The following is a 9,591-nucleotide window of genomic DNA, read 5'->3' on the forward strand; positions in this document are numbered from 1 at the left end:
GAAATGGTGTGGAGACGACGTGGGACTTGAGCCAAGCCCACAGCCACAGGCTCTACTACTACAGTCTACAGTTCACACACACCGTCATGTCACAGCTCACTCCACTCACAAAAATGCACGGCCATAAAAATAAATACTTAATGAAGGAAAATAATTCGTTTCCCACAAATCTCGTCGCTGGCCTCTCTTTTATAAACCCAACGGAGAGAGAGGGTGAGCAGCATTTGCACCCCCACCCCACCCGAGCTGCAGCCCATCGACATTCCCCGCTCTCTACTTCTCCGTCCCACGACCCCCACCCCTGCCTTTCCCCTGATAAGCACACCACGCCCCACCTCCTTCGCCCGCCTCCTTTCATTTGCCGGCCGGCCTTGCCGCTCCGATTACACGGGCGAGTATTCTTCTTCAAGGTGGAGCAAATGGCGGTGGAGTGGTCCGACGGCGGCGAGGAGTTCCTGCTGCCCGACGAGTTCCTGGACGACGACTTCTTCTCCGAGGAGGAGAAGGCGGCGGTGGCCGCGCGGAGCGAGAGCGACGAGGAGGACAGCTTGGCCGGCCTTGCCCGCCGCCTCGCTAGCCTCCTCGCCGGCGATGGCCTCCCCGCCCCGACTGCCAAGGTTCGTTTCTTGCTTCTTTCGTCTTCTTGCTTGTGTGGCTCGTTATGCGTGCTTGCGCAAGTTCCTCACCGTTCGCTTCTTTGCTTGGCAGGAGGAGGTGGTTGCGGGGTCGCCCAAGTCGACGCTGTGCGGGCTGCCCAAGTCCGGCCAGGAGAGCCCCAACAGCGGCGCGTCTCAGGGGAACTCACCGCCGTCGTCCCCGCTGGAGCAGCAGCCGGCTGATCCGTGGGACGTTCTCTACGAGGCAGAAGGCCATGCCGCCCGCATGCGCGTGAACAGCCCCATCCCCGTGCCAGGCAACCCCTACGGCTTGCACGGCCGCGGTATGTTTGTGCCGCCAGCCAGGAAGGCTTCGCCTCCGCACGCGCCTGCACCAGCCGGCACGGCCGCCGGCGGCGTGTACTACCCCCCTTTCGCTCACCTCGTCACGCAGCGCCAGATACATGCTGCCAGGGTGAGTTTCAATTTGAATAAATTCTTGTTGCGCCTACCACCTGAAGCTTTTCTTTCCTGAACATTTGCGTTTGTGTTATGTCTGCAGTTTCATCTCCTTAAGCAGCAGCAGCTCTTCAAGCAGCAGAGGGACAGGCAGCTCGCCGCAGCCGCCGCCTGGAGCGTGCGCCGTAACGCGGAAGCCAAAAGAGCCGGTGCCGGTCCTATTGACCTGAGCCCGGCGTCGTTCCCGCCGCTGCTGAAAACGCACCTGCAGCACACGCCGGCGCCCCGTCCCACCCACCCCCCGGCCGCCGGCATGCGCGCTGTGTTCCTCACACCGCCAGGGGCCAAGCGCGAGCGCGCCGGCACCGGCGTCTTCCTCCCGCGCCCGGCCGGCTTCCCCGCAGAGCCAAAGAAAAAGCCAAGTGCGTCCCTCCCTCGTGCCTTTTGCTTGCCCGTTTTGGTTGTTGGTTCGTCGAGGTTGGTTGCTAAATATTCTTCTCGTTTGGTGCTTTTCGCGTCATTGCAGGCTGCTCGACGGTTCTTGTCCCCGCCCGTGTCGTGCATGCCCTGAATCTGAACCTCGACGACCTCGGCTCCCAGCCTCGCTACCCCGGCGGCTTCGTTCTTGACCATGGTAAACATCTCGAACCGAACTAATCATCCTGTTGGAATATATCATAATGGCAAGTTAATCTGACGGCGAGCTCTGCTGGTGTGCAGATGCCCTGATTAGTCGGAGCAACGCCATGCTCGCAAGCCACAAGATGCGGGCTGCGGAGACCTCAGCGCCGCACCGTGAACCCGCCGGAGCAGTCTGAAGGGAGCCACACCCCTCCGTCTGTTCCTGGCTCCGTTTAATCTCAAAAATAAAAATTAGTACCGGTAGTAATCTGTATTAGGTTGTTAGCCTTAGCGAAAGAAGTAGGAGAGCAGTGGTAGCAGCGTCAGTTTTTAGTAGGTGTGTATTTTGGATTGGTGATACATTGGTTTTGGGTGCCGACGATAAGCCGTGGAGATGGATGAACCAACAAGAAATCCATGCCCGGTTTGGTTCTAGTAGTTGGTTTGGAGGAAACAATAAGCGGGTACTTTCGGAAGGTGAGAGAGATGTTTTAGCTGTTTGTAGCAGGCAAAGATGATAATGTGGAGTGAAATGAGGGAAGCAAAAATAAAAGGCCCCATGTTATCTATCCATCCATGGCTATGGCTTTGCTTCTTTTTGAAGAAGTACCAGCGCACATACAGCTAAGGTTTCTCTCCAGGTTCCCTCCTTTTGCAGCCTTTGGCTTGCAAATGAAGCTTGCCGTGGGCTCCTCCATGAATAAGGGTGCTCTTTGCTTATGGCAATAAATAAAGGATTTATTGATTTTTGTTGTAATACTACCGTACTACAGTACTAAAACTAGTCGGTAGCTTTTGTTCTAATTTTGCACACGTAAAGTATTATTAGCATTGTAGTATTTGATTCGTTGCTTAAGCAGCAGCAACCGCCGCAAAGGTTGGCTTGGCATCGTATAATAATGATTTGTAGACGTAGAACTGTACTTGGTCCTTGGAACCTCAATATATATTTGATGAATGGAAGCTTACGGCGCTCTTTTATTTCGTAATGATTTGTGTTTCTCCTCTTGTATGCCTCCGTGGTTGTGGCGTGGTACATGAGAGCATGTGAGAAGAACAGTTTTGTCCGGTGCGCCTAACCGCCTGAGAATCTGCGAGAGAAGGGTGGTGGGGGCACCGGGGGATCTGCATCTCCGCGCCCCGCAGCATTCCCCCGTCCGAAAGCGACGCCAGTGGCGTGCCCTCCTGTGCTCTTGGCTGGCCTGTAGTAGTACGCACGGCCCAGCGCGGGCATAGCTGGATGATGAGATTGGAACGGGTGGCTCCGGCGCCCCATCCGACTGAGCTCTCTCCGCCATTAATGGCTCCTCAGACGTATCCGGGCCTTTAAAAATCCCACCGCTTGACGTTGCGTGGCTGAATGCAACCGCATGTCTCGGTCAGGTATGGTTTGGTTGCATGCGTCGGCTCTTGCCCGATCCGGTCAAAGCTCTCTGCCTTCTTTTTCGTCTGTGTCGCTTCGGGGGTGTGTGTACTGTGTGGAGCAGTGCCGCGGTTTATAAATTCGAAGGAAGGCCGGCATCGGTCGGCTCGCACATCCATCGGTGGCCGGGAAAAAAGGCGTGTTTCCAAGAGAAAGCGGCCTCCTCGGCCTCGGGTTCCGTCGGCGGGAGCCCGAAAAGTAGCCATCGCCTCGGGCCCTGTTACCATGATCCTGTCCCTTTTCTTTTCTTCACTTGGGTGAACCGCACGGTACCCAACCCAATCCCAGTTTTCTACTCACCGCTGGTACAGTACTAGTACCGTAATCTGGCTTGGCGACGGTGTGTTTCGGGGTGGTAGGCACGACCGCACGAGGGCGGTGCCGTTGTGATTGTGGGTGTGGCTTGTGCTGCCGAACAATGTGAAATGGAGACTGGTGGTGGGGTTGCGAGGCCGAGCGGCGACGGTGGAGCTGGGGCGTCGCGTCTTGATCGGTGGAAAGGTGGTTGCGCGCAACTGGGCTGGCTGGAGCAACCAGCGGCCCCATGTGGGGGTCGTGGTAGCGGTGGGGAGGGAGATGGGTCGGTGTGAAGTGAAGTGCGGCCAGGGCCACCCCCCGGTGGATCTCGGATCATTTGGGGCTGCTGCTCCTCACGTCTGATGCACGGGACGGGAGCTGCCTTGTGTGTGGACTGCAACTTACTCAACTCCTCGGCTAGCACTGCTTTTAGGAGTACGACTCTTGCTAAGTGCCGTGCCGAAACTACGACTCTTGCTAAGTGCCGTGCCCGAACTACTGCTCGCTATTTTGTAACGATCAAGATGCGGTCCTTTCCAATTTGAGGGTCGAGGACCCGAATAGGAAACAAGCACATCTAAGCGTTTCGCAAGCAAGTAACATAGCACAAATAAAAATAAAAATAGATAATTCGGGATTCAACTGTCTTCTCATTAATAACTCAGAGTACATCAGAGATACAATCAAGGTAGTTTCACTACGGACTACAAAACATGAAAATGCTATGCTACCCTGCCTGCAGGCCCACGATCACGACCACGCCTCAGTCCTCTGGATAGTTCACGTAGAGGCGGTCTGTCTCCTCGTCGTACTGCCACGCCAGCTGGGTGCCGTCGGGATCATCTGTCTCTAGGATACCTGTACCTGTTGGGAGTTTCGGAGGAATCCGTAAGTCACGGGGACTCAGCAATCTAAGACCTTGGTGCCAGAACTAGTCATGTTATTAGGTAGGGTAAGGGTGAAGTGTATAAGGCTGCAACATCCTAAGCTTGATTAAGTGGCTAACTTACGCAAAGTAATTGTGAAGGTGGTCTACATTAGCGGTCGGGATTACTTGATCACTAAGTGACCCTGAACACCTACCTACGGCATTCATAACGCCACCGTGTTCCCGATCGAAGAGAGATCTTCGAGGGGACAGTCACGGTTACGCACACAGTTGTCAATTTTATTAGCTTTTGTTTAAGTTCTCTAATACCGGATGTTAACAAAATATTCCAAGTTGCCACATAACCGCGGGCACGGCTTTCCGAAAGATTAAACCCTGCAACGGTGCTCCAACTAGTCCATCACAAACGAACACAGGCCGCAAAGGCATCCTCTATCACGAATCTCGTGATCTCGTTGGATTCCTTCGAGGAAAACCTCAACTCTGGGGGAAAGCAAAGTTTCACAGGGATTCCTATACGCAAGATATACCTCTAAGGTAAGGCAAGGCTAGCAGGACCTTCCGGCGTGTCGACGACCCGATAAGAGCCGCGTATCTCAGTCTCAGGACAACACCGTCTATGCAAAGTGGACAAGGACCAAACCTCAAGTTTCCCTGGGGTGGTCTTGCCGACTGCTAGGTGATTGGACCAACACTCATGAGGAGCACTGTCCCGGGTTGTTGATTAAATTCCTCGGGGTAGCTATTTCCTATGCAGGTTATTAGGTGATCAGTAAATAAAACCAATGTTGGGTCGTGCCGAACAAGCCTTAGCACTATGAGATTTATCAAGGGGGTCCCCATAACAACCCCGAACGTGTTAGGAGCGATCATTATGGAATCAGACACCGGTAACCGGTAACTAAGGCGGTGTGACAGCCCGATGCCGACGTTTCAGAAGATTCCCTTTCCTTTCCGTTTTCGTCGTGTGTCTGTTTTATTTTGTCGCATCATCATCGCATCATTCGCATCATCTGCATTGCATCAGCATCTCCGTTGCCGCCGGTTTTCAAACTTGCATCCGTTGTTAGTTGCCGGTTCTCGTCGTTGTCCGTTCTGAGCTCGACCGCACATGCACGCGCCTGCGGCATCGTCAAAACCCTGTTTTAAAAGTGTGCGTAAAACTTTCTCTGATCGGGGTGAAACTTGGCATGCGGTCGTTATTAGTTATAGCTAGACCGCATGTCGAATTTCGTCGCGATCGGAGTTCGTCTGTACCCGAACGGCCGACCGTAGCGGCACCGTATTCACTCTACCGTCGAACGTGTTCCGGTGTTTTAAATTGTGTTGCCGCGCCGCCCGTTCTCCCTCTCATCTCCGGATATCCCCTCTACACGGCCTCGTAACCCTCCCCGCGTTCGGAATTATCTGAATCCGACCCCACGGTTGGATCCGGAACGCAATTCCGGTTAACCTAGCCCCCCATTTTTCTATATATAGGCCCCTCCTATTTTTAAGGCAGCCAAACCCTCCTCTCTCCTCGTTTCCCGTGCCTTCCCAAACCCTAGCCGCCAGCCTACCCTCCTCTCTCCTTGAGCGGGCCCGCCAGGCCCAGATCCGACCTGCCCGGGCCCGAGCCACCGCCGCCCCCGTTCTGCCTCCCGTGCCCGGTGCCGCCGGCCAACCCCTCGGGCCGCAGCAGCCCGAGCCGGCGAGTCCGTGCCGGAGCCCGCGCTTCCACCCGCCGGCCGCCACCTGCCCTTCGTCGCCGGCTACTGCCAAGGAGCCGCGTCGCCTTGGCTCCCGAGACCTAGAAATGCCGGCCGCCTCCCGTCGCCCGTACCTGAGCCGCCGCCTTGTTTCCCTCGTCGCAGCCCGCCGGCGGCCAGATCCGGAGGAACCTGGCCGGATCTGCTCGTTCCCGGTATCTCCAGCCGGCCCCGCCCTTGTCCACTCGTCGGAGTTCCTCCAAACAGCCCTGCTGCCGCCGCCGCGCACGTCCCGTGCGGCATCGGGAGGACGAGGAGCCCCCGTGGTCGGCTGCGCCACCAACCGCGTCGCCCGCGTGGGCCACGTGGTGCCGGCCCACCTCGCCTCGACAGTCGGCCCAGGCTAGGGCGCCAGCTGCAGGCCGCCTCGCCTCCTCCTCATCAGGCCCAGTCCGGTGCCGCAGCGCCTCCCCAGGCCCAGGCCTCGGCCGGCCTCATCCACAGTGCCCTCGAGCCGGGCCGGCCCAAGGTGAGCCACTCCCTCGGCCTAGCGTTTATTTTTTTTTAATTTAGTTTTCGAATTAGTGTATTCAGGATATATAGTAATATTCTTTTGCCCGTAACTTCAAATCCGTAAGTCGGATTGCGACGAGTAGCATATGTATCTCGTGTAACTTTTCGTGTAGAATCCGATTTTATAACTTGCACATTTGTTTGACGTTGTTTAGCATGCTGTTTGCCTAGATAAGCGTGCTGTCCTAATAGGTTTCGACCCGTATTTATTTTTCGTGCAAGATCGGGTTGCTCGAATGCCTTAGATAAACGTCCACGTTTTAGGAATCATTTTTGCATGTATTTTAGAGCGGTCACTCGTATTTTTGCGTGTAGGGTTTGCTAGTAGTTTATTTTTCCGTATATAGGTTATTTTCCCGCATTTATGTGAGGCTTTAATTTTGTTGTGCAACCCCACATATTTTATATGTTTTTGGGATAGAATAATTCATTGGATTTTTCTGTGCAATTAGTTTTAGTTTTTGAGGAAGTTAGTTCGCGAGATATTTTGCTATGTTGCCCTTTTGTTTAATTCTTAGGATTTATTTCGGGCGTCGATTGACGGAGTTGTCAACTAGAGAGTTGATCTTGGATGTTTTGTTTAGCCCCTGGTATTTTTGGTTGCAATAGAAATGCATGTTTAGGTGTGTTTTGATTGCCCTCAAGTTGCTAGAAATAGTGCTGTTTTGGAGGAGCTGAAATATTTTCTAAGTCTAGAATCTGTTATATATTGTTGCTGTCTTGTCTTTCTTCTATCTTTTGATCTGTAACTCTTTTGAGGTTGGTCCAATGGAGTTAGTTGTAGCCCTTGTGTTCCTCTAGCATGCTGTAAATTTAATGCCATTTGGAGTCCTGTAGCTATGGGTTTTGTTGTTGTCAATATTACTTCAGATAAAAAACTGCACTTTCATGAGGTGTAATTTTCACTAAGTATGAAATAGTTTATGAGATGCCATTTTATGTCTTCTTTCCCTAGTGTTCCAGGATGCCATGCGAGTTGTTGTTGGTTGTTTATAGTAGTGCTTCTTGCCCTCTTCCGTGTCATGCCTTGCTTGAGCATGTCGGAGTTGCGTAGCCGAAGTTGTGAGGCGTAGAAAATGCTATGTGGCTGATTTTGGCAGATCGTAGTCATTTCTTGTTTTGCTCGTAGTTTTTGAACCGTAGTTCCGATTTGATCGTGTCCTGCATGAAACTTGCTTAGAATCTCATGTAGTTTCATTTTCTCTTGCTGGTTGTGTGTTTTGAAGTGCTCGTGACCGTCGTTGCACACATATTGCATTCATGCCATCATATCTTGCGATGCTTGTAACTTTTGAACCGTAGCTTCGTTGGAGATGTTCTTTATGTGTAGATTGCCTGAAATGACGGGTAGAATCACGCGAACCTATTTGTTTTGCTGTTTAACAACTAATTAAGTGCGTTAGTTCAGATCTGGACAGAATTGTAAATTAACATGTGAGGTCGTTTCGGAGGTGCTATAAGTCATTTTCGACCTCATTTAAAATGCCTAGATAAGTAGTTTAATTTACGCTTCACCTCTTGTCATGTTTAACTACATTTAATATTGCCGTGTACCTAATCGGGATACAACTAAATAATTAACGTGGAGTTTCGTCAATATGCAACTCGTTGCATATTGAACTTCACTTAATGTGTAGAGTCTGTTTGTGTGAATTGTCATGCCGTGACTTGCATGTATTCAGCTGCTCATGCATCATTTGTGTTGTGCTTCGTGTGGTGAATATCGTGTGTTGATGCTTGTTCCGGTTTTCCCCGTCTCGATAGAGTTCCGCAGCGTGCCAGATTGTGAGGACCCGTTCGACTACGTCGGTTCGTCTGCTTCATGGAGTCATTCTTCTTCCAAGCGGGATCTCACGCAAGATGATCATTTCCCCAGATACCATTACTATCATTGCCATGCTTGTTTACCGTTTCTATCGATTATGTCTCGTTGCCTACCACATGTTAAATATCAGCCTCTCAACAATGCCATGAAACCTTCAATCTGTTCAACCTAGCAAACCACTGATTGGCTATGATACCGCTTGCTTTATCATGTGTTAGCGTTGCTAGTTGCAGGTGTAGTTGCTTCCATGTGAAAACATGGGTTCCTTGTTTTATCACCCTACTAAATTCTATTTAATTTAACACACATATATACTTGGTAAAAGGTGGAAGGCTCGACCTTTCAAGCCTGGTGTTTTGTTCCACCTTAGTCCCCTTAGTTTTCGGCTACCGGTGTTATGTTCCATAAATGAGCGCTCCTAGCACGATCGGGGTTGTTATGGGGACCCCCTTGATAATTCGTTTTAGATTAAAGCTGGTCTGGCAAGGCCCAACTTTGGTACTACATTTGCCTAAACACCTAATAAAATTGCATAGGGACTTTCCGGACCCCGAGGATAATTTAATCAACCCCCGGGCCAGTGCTCCTCATGAGTGTTGGTCCAAATTGGAAGACTACGGGGCCACCGCGGGGCAACCCGAGGTTTGGTTCTCCTAGTGTGACCCATCCGTCGTGTCCTGAGAACGAGGTACGCGACTCCTATCGGGATCGTCGACACGTCGGGCGACCTTGCTGGATTAGTTTTACCTTTGACGAGATATCTTGTGCATCGGGATTCCGGTGATGCTTTGGGTAATCTCAGAGTTGAGGTTTTCCACTAGGGAATCCGACGAGATCGCGAGCTTCGTGATTGAGGATTTCTATGCGGCTAGTGGTAATTTGTGATGGACTAGTTGGAGCACCCCTGCAGGGTTAAATATTTTTGGAAAGCTGTGCCCGCGGTTATGTGGCAACGTGGAAACTTTGTTTAACACTGGTTCTAGATAACTTGAAGTTAACTTAATTAAAATATGCCAACTACGTGCGTAACCGTGACTGTCTCTTTCGTGAGTTCCTTCTCCGATCGAGGACACAGTGGGGTTATGTCTGACGTAGGTAGGTGTTCAGGATCATTCATTTGATCATTAGTAGGTCACGTCCGTTATGCGTAGATCTTCCCCCTCTTATTTCTTGTACTCGTAAGTTAGCCACCAAATATATGCTTAGCCGCTGCTGCGACC

The 9,591-nt window shown here is 51.7% G+C and overlaps 1 protein-coding gene across 1 annotated transcript; it reads left to right on the top strand.

Moving 5' to 3' along the window:
* The first annotated feature begins 211 nt into the window (after positions 1-211).
* LOC123445708 lies at positions 212-2,433 on the top strand. Its single transcript, XM_045122737.1, has 5 exons — positions 212-617; positions 709-1,071; positions 1,159-1,477; positions 1,582-1,689; positions 1,776-2,433. Exons 1-5 carry the CDS (start codon positions 420-422, stop codon positions 1,871-1,873), a joined length of 1,086 nt encoding a protein of 361 aa, XP_044978672.1. The 5' UTR covers positions 212-419; the 3' UTR covers positions 1,874-2,433.
* The last annotated feature ends 7,158 nt before the right edge of the window (positions 2,434-9,591 follow it).

Source organism: Hordeum vulgare, chromosome 1H, assembly GCF_904849725.1.
Source record: "Hordeum vulgare subsp. vulgare chromosome 1H, MorexV3_pseudomolecules_assembly, whole genome shotgun sequence".
In the NCBI taxonomy this organism is placed as follows: domain Eukaryota; kingdom Viridiplantae; phylum Streptophyta; class Magnoliopsida; order Poales; family Poaceae; genus Hordeum; species Hordeum vulgare.

Excerpts from the sequence above, each read along its gene's own strand:
- LOC123445708 (XM_045122737.1), top strand. The coding sequence starts at position 420 with ATGGCGGTGGAGTGGTCCGACGGCGGCGAGGAGTTCCTGCTGCCCGAC. Across the intron at positions 618-708 it reads TCCCCGCCCCGACTGCCAAG|GAGGAGGTGGTTGCGGGGTC; the intron begins GTTCGTTTCTTG and ends TTTGCTTGGCAG. Across the intron at positions 1,072-1,158 it reads GCCAGATACATGCTGCCAGG|TTTCATCTCCTTAAGCAGCA; the intron begins GTGAGTTTCAAT and ends TTATGTCTGCAG.